Source organism: Tigriopus californicus, chromosome 11, assembly GCF_007210705.1.
Source record: "Tigriopus californicus strain San Diego chromosome 11, Tcal_SD_v2.1, whole genome shotgun sequence".
NCBI classification, from domain to species: Eukaryota; Metazoa; Arthropoda; class Copepoda; order Harpacticoida; family Harpacticidae; genus Tigriopus; species Tigriopus californicus.
The window spans coordinates 9,323,792-9,347,517 of NC_081450.1; the positions used below are offsets into that span (position 1 = coordinate 9,323,792).

Below are 23,726 nucleotides of genomic sequence, written 5' to 3' on the forward strand. Positions count from 1 at the left end.
TATTTACATTCTCGTTGTTTGATTGACATGTTTTTGCAATGGCAATCACCGTTTTTTTGCTAATTCCATTCACAATTGCTTTTGATTCTAGTCGAAATTGATTGCAATTTTGGCCATGTAATCTATGATTTGATAATCACAAATGACTTTCCAAAGCACGCAATTATTCTGGCATTGAAGAGTGAAAAGTTGAGACTGCCCCTCATGATAATTCTCTCAAAGTTATTAGCACAAGATATCCAGGAGTAGAAAAAAACAACCACGGCACTGTGTAAGTACTTCATGTCGACTTGGCCCAAAAGTCCCAATTTGGAATGGAATTTCAATGATAATTATGTGCATGTTTTATGATGTGATTGTAATTAAGAACATTATTACCGGATCTTTTGACATTTCTTGTTCATTTCCTTTCTGTCAACAAACCTGTCTGGATGCGCCGAGGCAAACTCATATATCACAGTTTTTCTACTTTTATGATATGTCATTCAAACAAGACCACAAGAAAGTGGACAAACACAATCAACCGGCCTTTGACATACGTTCTTTAGACACCCTGGTGTGCGGTTGGCCTCAACCCTGCGCAAAGTAGCCTGAGCCGGCTAGACGAGTAGACGAGCCAAAGTGTAGCTGTAGCTGTAGCTGGCTGTTCCGGCCAGAGACATCCAACAGCCGATAACCGTCAGAGTGACCATTGAGAGCCGACAAGCACTGTAAAAAATGACCCGCTGGGCTGATTAAAGCATAAATTCCCACTAAACTCAAGATCAACGCCAAGATGACTTTGATACTGAAATTTCAAGTACTTTCTATTTCTTTTTCTCACCTCAGTTTGGTGTATTGAGCCCTATCTTTGTCACCTCAGCCGTCTCATCGTGCGGCCCATGGTCGCCCTGACGCTTTCCCCAACGTTGACATGAAGTGAAGTGAACGTGTGTGTTTATTGTGAAAAATCGAAGCATCCCAAGCGTCTCTTCGGTTTCTTCCCTCTTTGTGTAAGTAAGTGTATGCGAGTGTGTCGGTGTGAGTGAGCTCCACGGTATTCACATCTGGACCCCAAAGCCGATTGAGGAACCCGATATCGCCCCGTCCTTGATTTTTCCGATTGCTTCTCGATCATGGCGAGCACCGGCCCTTCCGCGGCTCGCGCCTTCGAGGATGATTTGGCCAACGTGGAATTCGAGACGAGCGAGGATGTGGACGTGATCCCCACCTTTGATTCCATGGCCTTGCGCGAGGATCTGCTTCGTGGAGTCTATGCCTATGGTATGAATCATGATCGAACTTGTTTGACCGGCCCCTTGAACTGGTGGGGGTGTGACCGGGATTTCTCAAATGTAATTTTTAGAGTGACTCACAGACAAGAATGTTGAAAAGTGATCGGTAAAGCTTTACTTGAACGGACCTGGGAAACAACGGTTCGAGCGATCAAGGACGTCTTCCAGCATGGCCGTGGAGAAAACTCAAACAAATCAGGACGAGGTCTACACTATATGGGTGTTAAAAACTAAAGTTTTTCAACATTATCTGACCAAAGTTTTGGGTTTTAAAGGGCTTAGAATAACCTTAATTGTGAGAAGCAAATGATTGAGCGGGATTAAAATCAGGCAAGTTAAGCTTGAAACTAGTTCAGTCCTCTGCACTAATTTGTACGTTGGCCAATTAAATTAGCTGGACTTGGCTACTTAATCAGTGCTTCCAACATTAGTGATAACCCGTAGGCCCATCCACTTGGAACTTATTAACGTTTGCTCCACAACCATGCTTGAAGATGTCCTCAATCACCCTAATGGCTTCGTCCAGGTCCGTTCAAGTAAAGCTTTACCAAGTGATCTAATAAGGCATTCTGGGACATCAGGGCGACTTAGATTGGGTGTACCTTCAAATAATACCGAAAACTTGAATAAAGCCATGCCTGACCCGGTACGTACGATTTACGATACCATTCTTTGAGATTCCTATTTTTGGAAAGAGCCTCTCTAGCCCAGCCTAAATCCTTAGATTGAATGGGTTTGGACGGTCAAGGTTTTTGGCGCGATATAACCCCATCAGAGAAAAAGAGACAATCTTCGTCACCAGATTTGCATATTTCACGATGAAAAGATATCTTTTAGGATGAACGTGACTTTAGGTACTATTGGCTATTCATCTAAAGCCATGTGATACATATTTCCTTTAATAATTCCCATCAGATCAGGTCCAATAAGACCTCCCCATCCGATCTGAACTGAATTTTCGACAACCGAATTCGAAACCGATCCGACATACGTTCATTCATGTTCATGGACCAGTAGGTTTTGGGCGTGATTCTAACTAAACAGATTTCTGACTGAGGCATCGTTAGGCTTGTTTGTAATGACTTGCAATGAAGTGACTAAATGAAATCCTGGCATCAAAAAGCGTGCTCAACATTCTGGACAAGAAAAATCATTCAAATGTATTATTATTCTAAGCACAAAAAGTAGAATTATTCCGATTCAATCTGATGCGCTTTTCCATTAGGTTTCGAGAAGCCCTCAGCTATTCAACAGCGAGCCATCAAGCCCATTTTGAAGGGACGTGACGTGATCGCTCAGGCCCAATCCGGAACGGGCAAAACCGCCACGTTCTCCATCTCGATCCTGCAATCGATTGACACGACCGTGCGAGAGACCCAAGTGTTGGTGCTCTCGCCCACCCGCGAGTTGGCCGTCCAGATCCAAAAGGTCATCCTTGCCTTAGGCGATTATATGAATGTCCAGTGTCATGCTTGTATCGGTGGCACAAACCTGGGTGAGGACATCCGCAAGTTGGACTACGGCCAACACGTGGTCTCAGGCACACCGGGTCGAGTCTTTGACATGATCCGCCGTCGCACCTTGCGCACCCGTGGTATCAAGATGCTTGTTCTAGATGAAGCCGACGAGATGCTGAATAAGGGATTCAAAGAACAAATTTACGATGTTTATCGCTACCTCCCACCCTCAACTCAGGTAAAGTGAAAGTTCCCTCATGAAATATTCCGTATTTGTGTGGCAGCATCTTAATCGTCCATTGACGAACTCCTTAGGTGTGTCTCATCTCGGCCACCTTACCCCACGAGATCTTGGAAATGACCTCCAAATTTATGACGGATCCCATTCGCATTTTGGTCAAGCGTGACGAGTTGACACTGGAAGGTATCAAGCAATTCTTCGTAGCCGTCGAGCGCGAGGAATGGAAATTCGACACCCTCTGCGACTTGTACGATACTCTTACGATCACTCAAGCCGTGATCTTTTGCAACACGAAACGCAAAGTCGATTGGCTGACAGAGAAGATGCGTGAAGCCAATTTCACGGTGAGTGCCATGCACGGGGATATGCCGCAAAAAGAGCGAGATGCGATCATGAAGGAGTTCCGCGGCGGCCAATCTCGTGTTCTCATCACCACCGATGTTTGGGCTCGTGGCATCGATGTGCAGCAAGTGTCGTTGGTCATTAATTACGATCTGCCCAACAATCGTGAGTTGTACATTCACCGGATTGGCCGCTCGGGTCGATTCGGTCGCAAGGGTGTGGCCATCAACTTCGTCAAGAACGACGACATCCGGATTCTACGAGATATCGAACAGTACTACTCTACGCAAATCGACGAGATGCCCATGAATGGTAACCTTACGAAAATATTCCCATTACAATACGTTCCCGAGTTTATAATAATCTTTTTTTTTCAGTGGCCGATCTGATATGATTTAGCTTCGAATTGTCTCGCGAGTATTCGAAAATTCATTAAATAATTTCCCGTGCCTGTTTGTGTGTTTACTACAATGAATAAAGATGTCAGTGCGGATTCAAGTGGAAGACGTGAACATTAGTGGCGTTTATTGTTGTTATTATTATTGTTATTCTGTTTTGGCAACGGATATTCTCAAAATATGTGTTGTACTCTCACAAACTTACCGATCGTGCATTTGTATATAACTGAATATTTATAGATCTTTTTACAGTATTAGGCAAGAGATTTTGTTTACTTCTTGATCTTCAATCCAAGCGCACTTTTTAACACATGGTCTCATGGTTCAAGGTGTCCACGACATCGTCGTCGCCATTGCGATCCGCCGACCCATGGCGCCACATTTTCTCTTCCCGTTGGATTTTCCGTGTAATCTGGGCTACATAGGCGCACGCCAATACCACCGTGATGAGCTCCACAATGGCCAAGAGAACGCCAATGCAGGCGTAGACGATCATCATCGGGATGACGTCCGTTTCCAATTTGTCCTTCAGGATGGTTAGACAGCCATCCAAGAAGATGCGATTCCGAATGTCGGCCTCTTGGAATCGGAAGATCCCTTGACCACAGCCTGCCACGCGATTATGGCAACACGAATCAGGCACAGAGAAATTCTTTCCGATGGGCGTATTTCGGTAGTCGTTGTAGCCCGTGAGGAAGTTATTCCCGCCGCAACAATGGAGATCCGCCTGGAGATCGTCCCATTTGGAGGAGACGGACCAATCCTCGCCATATTTACTGAGATCGTCGTTCACGGCCACTGAGCCTATGTTGGATTGGGCCACTTTGGTCCGCACTTCCATGGCCGTGAAAATGCTGATGAGCTGGGTAATGAAGGCGATCGAGAGCAGAAGGGCATACAAGGCGAGCAAGGCTCGATTCTCCGAGCCCGAGATCAGGAATCCATAGACGCAAACCAGGAAAGTGTAGACCCCCAAAACGATCATGAGAATGGGCGCCACCCAAAAGTAGGACGACCAGAAGTCGAGCTTGTTAATATGATAGAACTTGATTAGGATCACGGCCGAAAAGATCAAAATGGTAGAGGTGATCAAGAGGAACACGTTGCTGAGATTCAGGAACTTCTGATATTTCGTGGCCTTTCGCTGCATCATCGACAGAGTCGAGCGCGCCGATCCGGATCGCATCAACGCCATTGTGAGCTTGGGGTGGTCTGTTCGCGAAACGGACAATCACAACGCTTGTCACTCCGTTACTAATACTTTCAAGCAATGTCAAACTAGGGCTCGTCCTCAATCCCAAGATTTGAGTTTGAGGTGTGTCCTTTCGGGTGTTGCAATTCAGTCCCTTCGTGGGAGCAAACCAACTTGAACTTCTTCGTCCAGCACCAAACACCAACGGTCGTCAGTCGTCGCTTCCCGCTTGCCCCTTACTGCTCGTCGCCTGTGTCACTCGTCGTGGCCGCGATCCCTTTGGTCGCCAGTTGAGTTGAGAATTCAGGTAGGAAATGGATGGAGGGATGATGACTGAGGTAGAGGACCTGATTGAAGAACATTCCAGCCAGGCCAGATATTTCTCGCACTGGATGAACGAACTCCGTGCAGTGGATTGGTTGAACAAGCATACACTAACATAACAGCCAGCACGCATGCCTCGAGCATGGGGCCTCCGAGCCTTGCCAAACCTTCGGTGTTCGATCGAGTAGTGCTAGTGCTGGTGGCCGATCCCTAGATCAGTACCTAATACCTTCTTTCTTACGGCCAAGGGGAGTCGGTGAGTCAGTTCAACAGGTAAAAAGCAGGATGGACGGTATGAAAAGACCCACTGAGTCATGGCAGTGTCAGGTTCTTTCCCTTGTAAGGTACGTACCTCTCATGGCGGACTTGAATGCAACAAGGTCTATCACACACATATACTGAATTTACGGCCCAGCAATCCGACCCCACGAGTTTAGTACAATCCGAGTGCAAGGAGGATTCATCCACGCCGTCCTTGCCTTGTTCTTCGCCAAGGAAGGTTCGTTGAATGTTGTTGGTTTGCGAGCACATTTCGTGCATATTTTGATCTAATCGCGCAAGCTCGAAACTCGAACGGCCCCTTCGATGACGCTCAATTATCCGTACTAACACAACATGCCTGTTTACATACATACATATGCCCCTTGTTTTTGTACCGGTACTAAAAGCTGCCGATCCTGCTGACAGTCATAGTAGTTTTAGAGGTTATACTACAACCATCGATAAATTTACCACTACCACCACTAACAATATTGAATTGTCGCGATTGATTCGCGGCTACTTTCAGGGAGCACACAAACAAACAAACACATACACGCTGTTTTTATGGCTCTTCTCCACTTTCTTCTTTAAAGGCCCTGGTCTGGATCAATTATGTATGATGAATCATCATGCGGCACCCTCTAAGCATTCCCCGATTTTTTTCCTTCTTTTTCTAGGAATTACAATCACTTCCCAACCTCAATTCAGCGTATCAAGAACCTCAAAACAGACATATCAATTATTCATTCCGAAATAGTACGAGCACGGCAGACACTCGCCATGTAGGCCGTTTCATTGCACACTCATAAATTCTGATTAAAATTCAATGAATCCGAGTGGCAAGCTTCTCGAGGCTCTTTCCACATGTTCGATGTGCTCATGAATTAGGACCTTTTCGAGCCTCTTACTTCTAACTTCTCTTTGGCTTAGTACGTAGATACCTCGATCATTCAGAGGGCAATAGTTACATGAACGAGTTGAAGACGGACAGAATACAGCACTTCAAAACAATCCTGCCAAAGTTGGAAATATATTTCTTAGTCCCTACGTCCTCTCCTGGCTTTAAAAGGTTTTTTTGATGCCGTAATCCTTGAATCCTAGAGTCCTGGTTGGTACATCGATTTGTATGCCTTTTATTCCGTTCCATTGTGACACAAAGAGCTCCCATTGCAAAAGGTGGCGGGAGACTTGAAATTTCATTTTCAGTGACTGTCGTATATCATACATTATGCAAGGACTGCTCAACAGACGGTACAATCAGTTCTGCGTGTGCGTATGTCAAAATGCCCAATTCAATGTGCATTTGTACATTGAATATGTAGATGTCAAAGAGGCATTCCGAATGATGCTCTGGTTGGTGTTTGTAGGTCCATATTGCTGGTGGTCCCAAAAAAGTTATATTGAGCCTAACATCATCGTCATCATCATCATCATCATCAGTTCTATCACAGCCTCTACCATCATCATCGACAGGAGAGCCCAAAGTTCCTCGAAATATACATGAATTTCTTGTCTGCCTGGCTTTCGTTGCTCGAAGTTGGATTTTTTCCCCTCTTCTTCCTCCTTCATACTAGTGTCCGTCTCTTTCTTTTTGTCTCTCTTTCGTTCTCTCTCTCTCGTTCCCTGTCTTTGTCTCTCTGTCTCTGTCTCTCTGTCTCTGTCTCTCTGTTCTCTGTCTCTACATAGAAAGTTAGGAAACAAGGAAAGAAAGAGATCGTGGAGGCGGTGAAGGCCGAGGCCTAGTTCGCACTACTCGAGAAGCCAGATTTTGCCTGAAAACTTGGCCTTCCTCTTTCCTTCTTTCTCTCTTTCTGTCTTTCTCTCCTCTACTTCTATTTCCCTTCCATTTCTTCGTCTACATCGTCTTCCTCATAGTTCTCTTTCTCTCTCTCTCTCTCTCTCTCCCCTCCACTTTGAAGACATTCTGAGGAATCGAATGAAAAGCCTCAAACTTGTTAATAAGGGCGGAGGGAGAAGGGGAGAGGAAGCCTTTAATCTCGAAACCATTAAAACGACCAGATACCAAAGAAGACGATGTGAATGAGGAAGAAGCAACCAGAGCAGGAATAGTCAAAGGACTCGAAAATGATGAACCATAAGAAGACGACGACGACGACGACGACGACATCGATGACAGAGGAATGGGAGACGAAAAACGGGGCTTCTCAAAAACTTGTTACGTTACCTCGAACTTTTCTAAGAGCATTAGATAGGAATCTAGGTGAGGCCATGGAGCCTTGAGTAAAACTTTTAAGGCCAAGCACTTTTCGGAACGCAGCAAATCACTTTCCCCCACGAAGTGTGCGGCATGTGAACTGGAAGCTAGAGTAGTATAGCAGCAACAGCAGATCCAAAAAATCGAGGTTGGTCGAGGCCAGTGGAGTTCTCTCTCCCACGCCTCCAGTACAAGGACAACGAAATGTGTTCCGTTTGATAATAATACTCTTGTTAACGCTTCAAGAGGAATGCTTGATGAAAGTCAAATCTAAAGGCTTGTTTCGTGGTCTTCAACTATTGTTATCTGGGAAGTACTACACCTATTCGGGCTGAGTCAATATCGTTCTTTAAAGTGCTATTCAGACTTAATTTGAACTAGTTATCATTTCCGTTCGTTTGCCATGGCTAATTCAAAATAAACATTTCAATCCACTCTACGCGGAAGAAAAAGAAATGCCTAGATGTCATTGTTTCATATGGATCGGGAGGAGTGGCCTGATAACTCCCCCGAACCTTTATTTTTTCTTTCAAATGAGTGCCAAACCTTGATGTCACAAACTGTCAACTTCGGTTCCCGGACAAAAGTGAGCGCCTCCATTGAAAGCTCGAGAGGACATGGAGAATCTAAAATCCGCACTTGTTTGACAAAGACGTTGACTTGAAACACGGCTTCATCTGGCATTAATTTCAAGTCTGTGTAGATTAATTGCACTTGAAGATATGATCTAAATAATAACATACCGGAACGAATTTCTTTGTCAGGGTGTATGTATAGTGCGTACGGTTTATGGGTTGGTAACCCCCCCCCCCCNCCCCCCCCACCTTGTCGTACGATGTGCTGGTAAGTGCTTTCCACGGTAGTGTACCTTGTTTTAGAAGATTGAAGAGGTCGAGCACATCACATCAAAAGTCAGAAAGAAACATGCCTTCTCGATCTTCCTTACTCTTGAGAACATATGTGCCATATCACGATCTTACCTTCTTTAGATCCACGGGACAGGCCATTCATCCATCCTTCTAAGTCTTCTTATAAGTTCCGTAGATGAGAAATGCAACCACTCTTTCGTCTTTTTTTGTCCTCCTTCTCTTTCTCTCTCCCTGATCCCAAGAGAACGAGAGAGTTTGCTCTTGACCTCAATCAGAATGTCAAGTCAGATCAGAAATATGAGGAAGAAGAAGAAGAAGAAGAACAACAACAACAACAACAACAACAACGACGACAACAAGGTGACAAAATGGTGCCTATTATTCATGAGCATGTTGAAGATTATTGGAGTAAGCTATATGAGAGGTGGGCTTATCCATCAAACATTGAGCAACAACATTCAGGCATGGTTGGATCAGATACAACTCATCCATACTTTGCCTGTCTATAAGAGTACAAAAGAAACCATCAATGGTTTTCAGCCATAACGTGAAAATGATCGCATATCGGTAATAAAAAGGAAAAAGAGTGGCTCAGCTTATAACAACTGTCCCAACCAAGCCATGATGAACCAACAACGATAGAATGGACCAACTTGGGAACGAAGGACGAAGGGGAGAAGAGCAGGAGGCGCCGAGCGAAATTGAGGAACATCGACGCTTCAGGGAACAAAAAGGGTTCTCCAGTGAGTCCAGTCTTGATGTTGGTCTTTGACTCAGAGCTGGCAGACATGCATATCGTACATAGTAAGTTCCCTTTCTTTCACGCATCAATTCGAACCGTTCTCTATCGCTCTCGCTGCCTCAACCTTCAACGTGATCGGACGGCGGGTGGTGAGCTCAAGTCCACTACAAACTGTAGAGCTGTACCTAGTGGAACGATGGTGCCAATGGCACTTCCTGCTTCGTTCTCGCCTCTCAACGCGTTTTCCACGTCCAAGGCCTTGCGCCGCGCATCTATCGCCTCTCACTTTTTTATACATGGCCTTTATACTGTACACCGCCTTGTCCCCGTGAAAGACTCGTTTCTTGCTTCTTTCTCTCACCCACAAGAACCAATTGGTTCCTGGGATCTTCATCCGCACTCAACCAAGAGCCAACACCGCAGTCGCTTCAAGGAAGTTGTGGACGAGTGGAACAACCGCGAAGCCCAGGCTCGAAACGGCGAAAACGAGCCGACGTGGAAGTACTACAACCGTTAAGAGCATGGAACGGGCCATCATGGAACAGAAGAGCTTCCGTCGTTTGGTAGGGGTGGTGGTGGTAGTGGTGCTGGTGGCGGCGAGTGTGATGGTCTCAGAAGTTGTGGCCCTACTGGAAAACGAAGACGAACACGACGACGACAACGAAGTGGGAGTAGTAGTAGTAGTAGTAGTTGTTGTTGTTGTAGTAGTGGTAGTAGTAGTGGTAGTAGTAGTAGTAGTGGAGGTGCTGCGGTGACGATATTGTTGGTAGTCGTTTTACTTTGGCGCCGGAGTGAGTGACGGAGTGAGTGAGTGGTATTAGGCCTTATTTCTCCGTTGCTTTGGCTTTAATTCTCGACGCAGGAAAAAGGACGAAGGCCAAGAGGACGGCCTCAGTCAATACGGCATGGTTGGCCATCGATCCACGAGCAATTCTTCATATCTCAGGGCTCCTTTACAATACCATTGACATGCAGTGAGGAGAAGAAGTAGAAGAAGAGGTTGGAGCAGTAGTGGTGGTCGGAGGAGTAGTAGTGGGAGAGAAGTAGAAATATAAGAAGGAGAACGACGAGGAGAAGAAGAAGAAGTAGTGGAAGAAAACGAAGAATACTAAGAAAAAGGCAAGAGAGCCAGACCAGAAAGAGTAGGAACTGAGGCTGGACAAGGAGAAGACGGACGAGTGAGAAGTCGCTCACACAATGTTTCTGAAGAAGTTCCAGCACTTGATCTGGAAAAGGATCCAGCCATTTTCCATTTGAACCACACGTGAACCGTCAAAGACCATCTTCCAAAGACCTAAGCATGGATGATGCTTAGGCGTCAACCCGCCAGGGGGTGATTCGATCATGGGCATCAATCATGATCAGGGACAGTTGAACCGCCTCCTCGCCGGAGTTGTCATTTCAGGTCAGTGAGCGTCTCCACGATCGAAACTCTACGTATATTGACAGTTTCTTGGAGTTCTTACATACAGTCGAGTGTGTCGTGTACAAGATTGCTCGCTGATTGACGTATTTTGCTTCGTCCTTAAATAGGCTGACCATCTTACCTGGTAAATCCCCCCCTTCAATCGCCCTCTTCATCGTCATTTTCATCACCATCATTGTTATTTGCATCACCGCCGTCATTCTCAATGCCAATAATCAGCCAAACTAAACAGTCTACAGTTCATCCCTCGAAGTCCAGAGGTGTGGCTTACCACACCCCCTTGAATTGATGGATGATGTGTACGTGGTAGTGGGCTTACTCTTTTTTGGCTCACTGTTGTTCTGTCTGTGCTGCTACAAGGTATCCAACTTGCTCTACATGCTCTATCATATTGATGATACGCATGTTGACTATGACGACGACTTGGCCGGGCTGACAGAGAAGGATGTCCTCACGTACGTCAACTCCTTCTCAAATGGGCCTACGGGTAACAATGCTGGCAGTGGAGTGGGAGGTGGGGACAGCAGTGCTCCAACGGGTGTGACCTCCCCTTCGGGAGTGCCCCCGCCCCTAAGAGACGTGACGAATACAAACGAGAGACCTCCGCCCAACAACACCTCAGTTAACCTTCCACTCGCGTCAATCAAATCATTCAACCCATCCACCAATGCCCAACACTCAAGCTCCAAGTGCCACGGCAACTATATCATTGAAGGAGGTACATATCGCATGAAACCGGCACACTCCGTGACCAGTCTTAGTATAGGGGTCCAATGCTCGCCTCAAGATGCGGAGCTTCGAAGCGGGAGTGATACTTGTCTCCTTCCAGTTCATTGTCATTCTTCTTCCAATGTGCCAGTGTACAAGGGACGGAAGCATGAGCGCCATCCCAAAGCACAGAGGGTGCACCAGTCACACCCTGATTTCCGTCACTTTGACTACATGGCGACAACCTCAATGGCCTTAGATGGAGATAGCCAGCGTGATATTGTTGGGTCTAGAAACTCGGATCTGGACACGAATTTCCCCATCAGCTTGCCTGACCATGTCACTGAACCTGATGCTTACTGCCAAGGAGAGAGAACACCGACCAACGCAATGTTCACCTCGGGTAGCTTAGACCGGCAATGGAGTTATCCACAAAGCGGTACCTGGAAACAACCCAAGCGCTCTTCACAATCGTCCATGATGCATCACGATCCTTTGCAGAACCTTTCCAGACCAAAGTCTTCGTTCCACATGCCACGAGGACGCGCCCAGAGGATAGGTTCGATTCGAGTAGCAGAATGTAGTTTCATTGAACAACATGACAACGAGGATCAAGGTCAACACATCCTGATGAACTCCTTGGGCGATGATGACGAGGACGAGGACGATGGTCCTCCAACAACGAACATCTCGGTCATTGGCGATAACTCACACTCGTCTGGTGGTGGACACTTGTGTGAAAAGCCATCACGGCATCGTCACCATCATCAGCAACACCCCAACCACCACCAACAACAACACCCCCAGCATCACCTTGGCTCGTCCCGAAGTGGGAGCCATCGCCAAATCAATTATGTGCCTTTTCACTTCGAGATGAGCTCCTCCTCATCCTCAGGTGCCTACCACGATCCAGTGTCAAAGATGAACAATTCGAACATTTGCCGTAGTAGTGGGAACAACAGCGGTGGAACCCGTTGGACAGAGCCCGGAGGTTTATCATCCGGACGGTATCCCAATCACCACCTGGCCAACGCCACCGAGCTTCGAGGCGGACAAAGTGCTCAAACCCGAACCAATATCAATTGTTCCAATGGAATGAATCCCTCCGACCACATTCTGCTACCTAATGCTCGACGTGGTAGTGCCAGAGGGAGTAGCAATTTCTTGCCCTGTGGACACATCATTCCACCGCCTCAGAATTTCAATGACTTGCAACATCAACAGCAATCTCTTCCCACCCCAGTGTCGACTCATCACCATTCCATGCAATAAACAGTCATTAAGTAACTAAATCTCAACTATCAGCAATTTGTATGCCACTAAGTGACGAGGGTCTGGCAAAAAACTAACTATTCAGACGACTCCGGACGACAACGAGATGCTAGAGCGATTACTTATGCCGGCTCAAACGACTTGGAAGACGAACGCGTACATCATTGACTATAATTTATATTGCCCGTTTACGCTACTGCATGCCAATCGGAAATATAACAATAGAAAATGACTGGATCCTCATTATCGGCATTATTATAATCGTCGCCATCAGCATCAACATCATCAAGTGGGTGGAATGAGCACTTTTGGAGCCATTGTTGTGGTAGCCTTTGAGGTCATAGCACGAAGATTCGTTACATTCCTCAAACTCGCTTGAATCTGTAGGTAGGTTACGGCCTCAGCCAATTCCGTCATGGTCACATTCAAATCGCAGATACATTTGCAAAATGTGTTGCCCGCTTCGTCTTTCAGCGGCTGATAGAAGGATCGAGGGGGTTTGGGGGATGGCGGAGGCTTGGTTGGTTTGCTTCGAGCGGGCACCACCGACCTCATCGTGAAATTCAGACTTTGAAAGTCGCGAGAATCGTCGATAATCACATAGGTTTGGTTGGAAGGGGTCTTGCCTTTGGGTGGATGTATTGTGGCCACGACCGTCCATGTAACGAGAGCGAAGCATAATACTGTCAGCACCATTAACACAGAGTTCTTCTTATTCAGGCGGCAGGGGCAAAACCTCTCCCATACCCGACGAACCCCACAGTCGGCCTCACACATCTTGAAGCTCGGAGCAATCTACCGTTGATTCATAAACAACAATTGATTTCCGAGTTCTTTTCAGCCGCACAAATCCCTTCCTTTTAACCTCTACTTTGGAACTTGGCAGCGATTCAGTTTCGATGGAGGTCGAGGAAAGAAAGGCGCATCTTTGCACTATGAACAGAGTTCGGATACTTTCCTTCTTTTATGATTTTCCAGGTGTTGAGAAACGCTGAATTACCAAGGATAGCTTTCGTGTATCAAAAGATACCGCACATTCATCAAATTATTCATCGGTCAATTTTAGAATGAACTGATCGGATAAAGTTTGACAGGGACCGACGGAAATTCACCCAACAAGTTCCAACTTTTTCTTTATTCTCAAAAATGCGCATTGCCGTTGGTTGGTAAGTTCATTGTCACAACGAGAATCAATAGTAACGATACTGCAAAATGATAATCACCCCTCCTTCCCCCCGGCAAATTCGTAATTGTTTGAGTTATGCCCTAACATGAGGTCTTCAGTCGAGCTATTTCCCCCTCCGCAATATCGTACATGTCATCAAACGTAGAGTTTGCCTCGCCAAATATACCATTTTATATGGATCACTATCAATAATAGATTCGTCATGAAGTGAGCGGGGTTTCATCAGAAAGGGCTGTTATTTTCCACAAAACACTCATTCGTCGATATTGATCGACTACCACACTTTCCAGAGGGAGATCTCGCTTACGTAGTACACACAAAAGCATGTCATGACATTCACAATACCGTTGCAAAAGGTTTTGAAACTTACGGCTCATATTTAAACTGAATGGTAGGCGGAACAAATCAACAACTGGGAGTATTTCCAGTTTTAACGCGATGAAGAGGAGCCAGATGAAGAGGAACGAGAATAACGACGGCGTCTTGGGGGTGATCTACGTGGAGAACGGTTTCTTGAACGGCGGGGTGAATGTCTTCGAGGCGATCGGGACCGCCTAGCCGGAGATCGTGACCGCCGTGGGGGCGGTGAGCGTGAACGTCTACGTCCCAAACTACCCCCACCAAAGCGAGGACTTCCCCCACGTTTGCGCGAGAGTGATCTCTGTCGTCTGGGAGGAGGCCCACGACCAAATCGTCCGGGTGGACTCCTGCGTCGTCCCCCAAATCCACCACGAGGCGGAGATCGTTGACGATTGGGCAGAGGCACCAAGACAGCTGCCACCGTGATTTCTTGACCGTCAATTTGTCCTAAAATATCATTTTTGACAAGATCAAAAAAAAGTCACTGGAATGAATGTTCTCAAAACAATAAGATGATTATAAATGTTTGGATAAAATTTGAACCCAGAATTGAAATCGATTGTTCAAAATGCCCAAAGGATTGGAGAGTTGCGGCACGAATTCCAATCAGTCACAAAACTTTAATGATCAATTGATCTAATTCATGGCATAATCGAGGTCGGAAACGCAATAGAAACAATAACCTTTTATTAGGGGTTACATAAAAAATAAATAATTCCGATGGCTTGAAGGTGCTCTCAAAACGCACATTAAGCCTCTACGGTCACTAGAATTGACCCTAAATCCTGGGTTGGGACAAAGCTCATGGATGCTTTTGAAGACATACAGTATCAGTAACATACAGTACCTTTCGTACCTTCTTTGAACACTGAACAGTCCCAACTTTTTTAGTCTTGCCCAATCCGAGAGCTCTCTCATTCCTGTGATGTTCCTAGTGAAACATCTTTGAACTTGTTCGAGCTTTTGCAAACCTGCTGAACCTATTGGAGCCCAAATGGGTGAAGCATATTCAAGATGTGGCTGGACAATCGACTTGTACAGAGTTAACATCGTGATGCTGTCTCTGGACTTAAGCGTGCGATATATCCAACCACACATTTGAAAAGCTTTACTCACCTTCAACTGGATATGCTCATCGAGCTTTTCCTTATTTTGGAAGACTACACCTAAATCCTTCATAGACGAGACCCGCTGAATGCCCTTACCTTCATCATCTAATAGTGGAGTATTCAAAGGAATTGACCCAAATGTCATTGATCGGAATTCCTACCAGAAACTAACATTGTATCGTCAGCATGATAGTACTCTAGCTCAAAAGCAGAATATCGTTTGCTCAAACAAATCGGTAAATTGAATCAAAAGTTAAATTCAATCTATGCAATGTGTAGGCAGTTTGTTTCTTCTTGTGCTCGATTAACCCAGGTGAGCTATTTCGTATTCCACTTCACAAGGAGACTAAAATCTATATACCTTGCCATAGCTTGTCTCACCTTTATTCATGTGCTTGATGGCTTCCTCGCAATCTTTGGGGTCCTCGTATTCTACGTAGGCGTCACCTCGACTAAGCCAACTCCGGTTTCGATCCATCACCATGTCCACCGATTTGATGGTGCCAAAATTGGCAAATATCTCCTGGACATGACCTTTCAACACATTCCGTGTCAGCCGAGAAACGTGAACTTTTTTGGGTTTGGGACTGGGAGTTCGTTTCCGGGTTCGTTTGGCCGATCCACTACCGCTCCTTACACTACGGCTACGGGACCGACTTCGTCGCCTCCGCGGCGATCGAGTGGAATCCCGATGGCGAGATCGCTCTTTACTTTCTTTCCGTTCATCAGATTTTACCACATCTTTAGATTTCGAGTCGACCGGGGCGGCTTCTCGGGGCGTGCCTTGGGTACCACTTTCTTTTTCTTTTGTCCCTTGACTTATGGATGGAGGGAGTTCTTCCCCTGGAGGCGGAGGCTCTGATCCGCGTGAGGCCTCACGTTTTCGATCATCAGGTTTTTCTGAAAACACATGGTGAAGTAAAGTAATTTTTTCATTTTTTGATGATATGTTGGTGTGCACGGGGACGGCCTATTATAATGGAAAGTGGATTTGAGTGATCCTTCAACAAAATTCAAATTGAATTTCGTTTAGATCTTTTGGGCCATGAGAACCATTAGTCATCGCCCAAAGTTGAGGCATAAACCTATCAAAGGTAGAACACAATCGGCCAAAAAGGTGAGGGCCTCTTGGGCGATCTTCTTGTGTTCCACAAAAGTTAAGGGCCATGGTCACAGTAATGGGAACTTCTGTTAAATCGAAAATTGATGCGTAAGAAGATTTTGATCTTTCGTTGAAGGCTTAAGTGGCCTTGTTTCGTTATCGTCAAGTTTCACCCAAAACATCGGCCAACTTACTCGTCGAAGTGCTCGATTTCTTCTTCCGCTTGTCATCCTCGTCTTGACGTCCGGATCGTGATCGCCGGTTGGAACGCGATCGAGAGGACGACGAACTAGATCGCGACGAACTGGACGAGGAGCTCGAGCTCCGAGAACGCCGCCGATTGGGCTTGCGACCCCGACCACTCCCGCCCGCGGACGTTGCCGGAAGCGAGGCCACCTCGCCGCTGGTACCACCTTTCGTGCCACCAGCGGAACGCGACGAACGAGCACCACCCCCGCGACTGGGTCCCGATTTACGACGGCCGGAAGGCGAGCGTTCCGATCCGGAGGAGGACGAAGATGAAGACGACGACGAGGACGAGGAGCGTCGACTGTGCTGCGGCATTTTGACCACGCCTTCACGCACCTAGGGTTATAAGCCGCGGAGAATGGTAGAGATATGACCGATATGACGCAGGATTCACTGTCAATTGAATTCTAATCTATTCACATTGGGCAGGGAACAGTCGGAACTGAAAAAATCAACGTTGCGTCTCTTTCAGCGCTGCCATTTTGAATAAGAGGTGGTCAACTCGTCTACATAATCCTAGGCTCTCTAGGCTCGCCTAGCGTGGATCTGAGTTCCATTTCATCTGTGAGCGTATCATCAAACAAATTCTTTTTTATGAACTCTCGATAATGTACCTCAGAAAATGTATGATAAATGTTGTATCTGTAGCCTAAAGATCTTTAGCAGGATAGTTACCGTCAGCTCTGTTAATTGTGGTGAAATGCAGGCCATTGGTAACAAAATTACAGTAATTCGTTCCTTTTTTCGAAACAGGAACTGTAATTGCATTACATTTTAAAATTGTGTAATTGTAACGACCTAAAAACTAAAAGAATTACTCGTTACTCGTTCCTTTTTCAGCTTCCAGAATGACCTTTAAATTTTCGTTAATCTCGTGACTGCTGAGATTTCAACAGAAATTGCCATTTATTGCTAATTCCATCTAGCGTATTACGATCAAAGAAAGTCAGAGTTGAAAATTGTGCTTGCTCTTAACTACGCTGAGGGTGACCTTGGTTTTTTTAATATGAAATTGGTTTTGCTATGTTATTGTTTACATCTTGTCAATCAAATTCCGTTGGACTGAAGAGCTGATTCAGCCAGTGCAATTGTCAAGAAAGGAAAATCTCTCCTTAGCTTGACTATGATGCATCAAATTTCTAGAGCCTCCTCATTTCCACAACTTCAGGTAAAGACTTCTCACAGGAAGCTTTACCGACTTCACAATGCCCAATATTACTTTTCCATTATGACTTTTGCGTCATTGATTCAAACCTTCAACAATCATTATCCCATCCAGGGTCCCAGTCTTGACTCCTCAAAGCATTATAATGCCAAGGCTCTTTAACTAAAAAGGGTTGACAAAAAATCTTCAAATGTTACGCATTAGGACTCCTTGAGTCAAAGAACACAATTTCTTTAGGGAAGAATGGTCTTGATTGGGTAAAAACCATAAGATGTTGGTAATCTAAAATTTGAGTAAAAGTAATTGTGACGAGTAACGCTATTACATTTTTTTCGAGTAACGGTTGTGTAACGAATTACTATTTTTGAACAAAGTAACTGTAACTGTAATTCGTTCCTTTTATTGAGGAACGACTAATGCCTTGGTGAAATGTCTTAATGTGGTTTATTGGAATACATAGTGGCGTTCCTGAAAATTGAGAATGTTGTGTATTTGTTTGGGCGAAAGCAAAGCCGACATAGGCTGGCAGAAAGAAACTTATCCTCACGGCTGGCTAGGCTGGACAAATGGGTTCGATCTTGGATCAAACTACAACCTGATGGGTTGTTAAATTATCTGGCCCTTTTCCCCTTTGCTGGTAAGAAATCCCTGAAAATGTTGAACTTTGCAATATGGTAAAGGAAAATGGGTTATCGCATTTTCGAGTGCCAAAATGTCAAGAAAAATTACCATGTGACAAATTTTGCGAGTTCAAACGACCAGGAATCGGAACAGCACAAGCTTTCACTTGCACAACATTCAAAGAGGCAAATTGTTTTTAATGTTTCAAATTATCTGATTCCTCTGATTTCGGAAGTTTTAGGAAAGCAATTTCCAAGCTAGCTACCTTTTTGGACCTGCCTAATGTCCAGAGGTTTTAACTTGGCAATCTAGCTACTTGAACCTCAAACTCTAGATCTATCTATCAAACAATGCCCGCATCTGTGGTTTTGATCTGTTCCCCCGTCTGATCTTTGGGTTACCCTGGTTTCTAGTTTTTCTCCCCATACGCGAACTCTGACGGCCCAAAAAACTCTCGACTTATGCCAATGGTATATATCCATCATCAGATGGCAATAAAATCGAGAGGGCTGTTATTTGCTAGATCTGAGTCAATTACTTCATGAATTTAATTGATTACAATTACAAATACATGGATTTGAAATGTATTTAATTTTAATGACCGTAATTCCGTTACTTTCAATTGCATTTTCTTTTCCTCTTGTACTAAAAGCTAGAAGCCATTAGTGATTGGCGAACCCTATTAAGAAATCGCCTTGCAATTTTCCCTCAGGGTTTATTCGAAATTACTGTGTGATTTTTCATTTTCATTGAATAGACCTTCATATACTTCATATATCAAGCATCAAAATGCAAGTTAAATGCAAACAAAGTCTGTCATTGGTTGTCATTGGCAAGCAAAGTTAAAGGAGCAAGCCATCCCTGTGAAAGTGAAAAGGTTAAAGAGACGGGAAATTCAAATTGAACGAAAAATTGTCATTTTCATGGTCAAAATTTCCGATGTTCCAATCAATAATTTTGTCCAAAAATGCTATCATGATTTGACATTTTGGTGGCAGATTCGGAATCAATCACAGTTTGAATCTTTTTTTCATCATACTCCGGGCTATAAGGACAAAACGTTTAGACCAGTATATAAAGGTCACTTGATGATTGCCCAAATTCAAAATAACTCCTAATTTCTACTAAGCTATATTTCACAAGAGATTCTCGCTTTTTTCATTCAATGACCATTTATCAAGCAATAATGAATTACTAAGATTAATGATGAAAGAATGTTTCACCTAACCTGACTTTGCTAAAGAATTGGACAAAAGCAAAATTAGTCACCCTTGGAAAGTGATATATTTTCTAAGCTGCAGAGCTTCTATTTGGAAGAGTGAGACATTGACTTCAGCGCACCATAGCGGTTGAACTTTGAACCACTACAAAAAGGGGGGGGGAGACCTAAATTGAACCCATGAACCCGAGTTTTAGGTCAGTCGCGCGTTAAGCAATTGCGCCACAACCATCTCCCTATTCATACTATTAATACTACTATTAATACTACTAAGCCACCAACTGTTCTGAGAGACCTTCAAATCCACTATGGATACAATTCTGAACAATGATGAATATAGATATAAAAACCACGCCCACAGATGGAGAGCCAAAACTGATTCGGAAACGATAACGCCTATTGAAAAAATGTGTAAAGACGATGTGATGGCCAGCTTTGTTGGCCGGGCGAGGTTCATCCCTCTGACCTTCACACCTAAAATACAAACAGTCCAAAAATTGACGTGTTCCTGACATCATGTTGTTCCAAAAAAGAACAGCATTAGTAATGCCGATACTTTTGTAGAAAAAAAGATGGCTTAAAATTGCAAACGAACCGTTTTATGCAAATTTTTTAACGTGTATTAAATATGACGTGAGAAACAAATGACTAGGGTTTGGGAAGATCATTTTTTTTTGGTGAAATTGAGTTTTCAACTATTTCGGTCATTTTGGGGCAAAAAACTATTTCACGAAATTTAAACCATAAAATAACTTAAAATCGAGGATTTTCGGGGAAATTCAAGGATATTGGCCGTGTTGTAGGGGAAATTTAGGCGAAATGAAAGAAGGAAGCTTAGGTCTACCTTAGGTGACAATGTATGTCCCCGGTCAATGATTTGTTTGGCATTGATCCCCAAAGCTTTCATTAAGAGTAACTGTTGAGCACATAAGGTCATATAGGTTATGTCAAGTGAAGGAAATTCAAGGAAAAATGTAGTCCGGCACCCTGATTTTGGGCATTTTGGGGAGAGAGAACTAAGACAAACATCAGTCAATTCGCACCATTCGCCCATTGAATTTTCAATAATCGAGTAATTTGGAGTGAGCTGTGTTACAAAACCCAACAAAATGAACATGTTTGGTGTTAAACGGTGATTGCACTATCAAATTGGCTCAATACCACAATGCTATTTGCGTAGAAAAGCATGCAAAATGGAGTAGATGTCAAAATTCAATGCATGCACAATGCGGTTTGGCTGGGCATGTTGTCTTTGATTTTACTCCATGGAATAACGTTAGTTGTTCACGAACACGTTCATTTGAACAAGCCCTATTGTAAGTGATATTATTACGTAGATCTACCTTCTATTGTCTAGTGGTGATTGGTAACCTCCCATCGTTAGTCGCCAAATTAGTTACATTTTTGAACACTAAGTCAAAAATTAAGGTCAGAACCAAAACAAGGGCCCGCTGAAGACTGGCAAGAGGCTGAGGGAAGTGAACGAGCCCTTTGTAAACGTTACACATAGTTTTTAAACCGAGTACATAAAACTTAGTGTTGCCATTTTGTTGCCCCATTCTAGGCGTCCCAGTCTCTTGGAACCATAGATAACTTCATATGTAGATCGATCAAGGGCGCTGCGATCGCATGTTTTCGTCTCAGCTGTCGCCGGTGGAAAAAATGTTTCATTCGTAGTCAAGCTACTTTGGACAACTGTGGTGCAAATTTGAATCGTTGACGGCTCGTCCAAATTCAGAGTAGAAACCCCTAATAAGACTCCTTGTCAAGCAATTGCTCTCGTCCAGCACGCTTCATAAAACGGCTTTGAGTAAGTTGTCCGACCACATTTTTAGGAACGAAATTTTGAAGAGGTTAAAATGGGGCTCAAGTTAAAGTTTTCATCCATGTGGTGGAAACACTTAACTGAAACTCTAGGAACAAGCCTGGGTTCAGGCTGACCTCCAGAGGTGTCGAAATTACCTTTTTACGTATAGGCGCATCATGTCGCCCACATTCAAGCACATTGTTGGGAGATTGAAACAAAATTCCGAATGCCTCATCATTGCGTTGCAATTTCGGATACATTTTGTTACACTTTTGAGGTTTTCGAGATGCGTTGCTAAACAAGGGCAATCAATAGAGTACATGATTTGCTCTACTAATGTCCAAATCTTTTTTGACATGTTACATGTATTATGCCCTAAAAAGCATGTTTTTTATTATTCTACCACTCTTTCTACCTGTATATTTGTAAGATTCAAAAGAAATTAAGATTAAAGAGGACTAAAAAACGTTTCATGATTATAATTCAACTTGCCTGAAGCAAGATTTAACGAAATATCTTTGTCCCATTTCCACGAGTGTCAGCTGACCTGAAAACATGCTCATGCGGTACAGCTCCTGTTGAACTTAAGCATTCTAGTTATGGTTTTCTATGCTTGGAACCGAAAGGTTAGGTTAGGTAAGGTCAGGTTAGGACAGGAATGATTTCAAAATGACAACACTGACTTTCTGGATGTTGCCAGTTTTTGTGCTTATGTACTCGGTTTAGAAACTCGGTGTAACGTCTATACGAGCCCTTCGGTCTTCATCCCCGAACCATTGATGAGTGGAGTATTTCATGCAAAAACAGCGAACTCCTTAACGGCAGACCAGACCAATGACGAAGGAAGATCTGGGATTACAGGAGTTAGGGCGGATTTACTCAAGGATGAAAAACAAAGATTGAATCCGGTTTGAGGATGGAGGTAGGGTTAGTGCTTGGGCGAATTCAGTCTTTCATTGTACTGAAGTCGAACAAAAAGACTCACATTGCGAAAAACTCGCCCCAGCACTAGTCCTACTTCCATCCTCAAACCGGATTCAGACCTGGTTTTCTATCCTAGTGTAAATCCGCCCCTAGTCTTTAGATGGCCAAAAGTCAGAGGGTTACCAAATTCCTTTCGAATGAAATTGGTTCATTCATAATTCAATTTTAGGTTTTAAATAGTCCCTTGTAAGGGAATCAAGATGTTTTTCATTGAGAAGTCTTTATAAAAATTTACTGTTGTAAAGACAAGACTCAATCCGAAGAGCAAGAACATCTTGAAAAACAACATTCAAGCAATTTTGACCTTGAAAATTACCAGTATATTTTAATGATTGAACAGAAAAAAGACTTTTTTTTCACTTTTTTATAACTTATTTTTACGTTTTCGGAACTTATTTTCGCTGATTTTAATAACTGAAAAGCAACTATTTTGACCAAAATACCGGGCTATTTTTTCGACCCTTACAAATGACAAATATACGAGGGTGCAAGGATGGAAGGGGCCGAGGATTAAAGGTTGCTTGGTTTTAAGCTTTTTTTCACTTGTACTAAACATTTCGACAAGCATTTTTCTATCCTTCTGTTGATGGTTAAGGCAAATATTCCATTTACTCAAGACAAGAGAAAGTTAGCGTTACATTTTGAGGCTAACTTACGGGTTTCCGTCATACAAATTCTAATGTCATACGCCACAGAAAATGTAAACTGATAACCCTAGTCGCAGCCTCCCTTAATTATCTATTTGATCCCATTACTAGCAAATAAGTCGGTGCATTTTAGAAGGATCTTTTCAGAAATTGGGGAGGAAACTTTTCAAATTGTTGTTTCTCTCATTGAAATAAGAAAGTAACGGTAACGGGAGGGCTTTAAAACACCTCCGTTACCGATACCTTTTGCAGATTTTGCGAATCAGTAACGTGAACAGTGTTACTAAAGCCTTGCTAATGACTCTAATGAACATTGATATTTTTTTACTACATTACTCTCATTCTTGGCCATGTTCATTTGCCAAGATGCTTCCCAAGCCAATGGAAATGTAATGAGATGAAAATCATTTCTGCTCGAACTGAACAGGTCTAAAGCAGTATCATTCTTTTGAGGATCGATAAAATTCCTCAATGGCTTTTTGAAATTTGAAACTTGGGAAGTATTCAGGATATATTAAATGAAAATCAAAAGAAATGAAAATTTCTGTTAAGATTG

General features: G+C 43.9%; 4 protein-coding genes across 4 annotated transcripts; 2 read left to right on the forward strand and 2 right to left on the reverse strand.

Moving 5' to 3' along the window:
- The first annotated feature begins 909 nt into the window (after nt 1–909).
- On the forward strand, nt 910–3,807 carry LOC131890234 (eukaryotic initiation factor 4A-III). The gene is made up of 4 exons (XM_059239540.1): nt 910–1,263; nt 2,500–2,969; nt 3,047–3,626; nt 3,692–3,807. Exons 1-4 carry the CDS (start codon nt 1,116–1,118, stop codon nt 3,706–3,708), a joined length of 1,215 nt encoding a protein of 404 aa, XP_059095523.1. The 5' UTR covers nt 910–1,115; the 3' UTR covers nt 3,709–3,807.
- On the reverse strand, nt 3,808–5,705 carry LOC131890235 (CD63 antigen-like). Its single transcript, XM_059239541.1, has one exon. The coding sequence runs from the start codon at nt 4,905–4,907 to the stop codon at nt 4,017–4,019; it is 891 nt and encodes a 296-aa protein (XP_059095524.1). The 5' UTR covers nt 4,908–5,705; the 3' UTR covers nt 3,808–4,016.
- Nucleotides 5,706–9,642: 3,937 nt separating this feature from the next.
- Nucleotides 9,643–13,442, forward strand: LOC131890097 (uncharacterized). Its single transcript, XM_059239375.1, has 2 exons — nt 9,643–10,720; nt 10,849–13,442. Exon 2 carries the CDS (start codon nt 11,030–11,032, stop codon nt 12,719–12,721), a length of 1,692 nt encoding a protein of 563 aa, XP_059095358.1. The 5' UTR covers nt 9,643–10,720; nt 10,849–11,029; the 3' UTR covers nt 12,722–13,442.
- A 673-nt stretch (nt 13,443–14,115) lies between these two features.
- On the reverse strand, nt 14,116–17,217 carry LOC131890098 (RNA-binding protein with serine-rich domain 1-B-like). Its single transcript, XM_059239377.1, has 3 exons — nt 16,673–17,217; nt 15,758–16,276; nt 14,116–14,714 (listed from the first exon to the last, which is right to left on the reverse strand). Exons 1-3 carry the CDS (start codon nt 17,040–17,042, stop codon nt 14,338–14,340), a joined length of 1,266 nt encoding a protein of 421 aa, XP_059095360.1. The 5' UTR covers nt 17,043–17,217; the 3' UTR covers nt 14,116–14,337.
- Between the last annotated feature and the right edge of the window lie 6,509 nt (nt 17,218–23,726).

Coding starts and splice junctions, on each gene's coding strand:
- LOC131890235 (XM_059239541.1), bottom strand. CDS start 4,907: ATGGCGTTGATGCGATCCGGATCGGCGCGCTCGACTCTGTCGATGATG.
- LOC131890097 (XM_059239375.1), top strand. CDS start 11,030: ATGGATGATGTGTACGTGGTAGTGGGCTTACTCTTTTTTGGCTCACTG.
- LOC131890098 (XM_059239377.1), bottom strand. CDS start 17,042: ATGCCGCAGCACAGTCGACGCTCCTCGTCCTCGTCGTCGTCTTCATCT. Junction 16,277..16,672: donor GAAATCGAGCACTTCGACGA/GTAAGTTGGCCG, acceptor ATGTGTTTTCAG/AAAAACCTGATGATCGAAAA. Junction 14,715..15,757: donor CATCAAGCACATGAATAAAG/GTGAGACAAGCT, acceptor ATGATATTTTAG/GACAAATTGACGGTCAAGAA.
- LOC131890234 (XM_059239540.1), top strand. CDS start 1,116: ATGGCGAGCACCGGCCCTTCCGCGGCTCGCGCCTTCGAGGATGATTTG. Junction 1,264..2,499: donor TCGTGGAGTCTATGCCTATG/GTATGAATCATG, acceptor CTTTTCCATTAG/GTTTCGAGAAGCCCTCAGCT. Junction 2,970..3,046: donor ACCTCCCACCCTCAACTCAG/GTAAAGTGAAAG, acceptor CGAACTCCTTAG/GTGTGTCTCATCTCGGCCAC.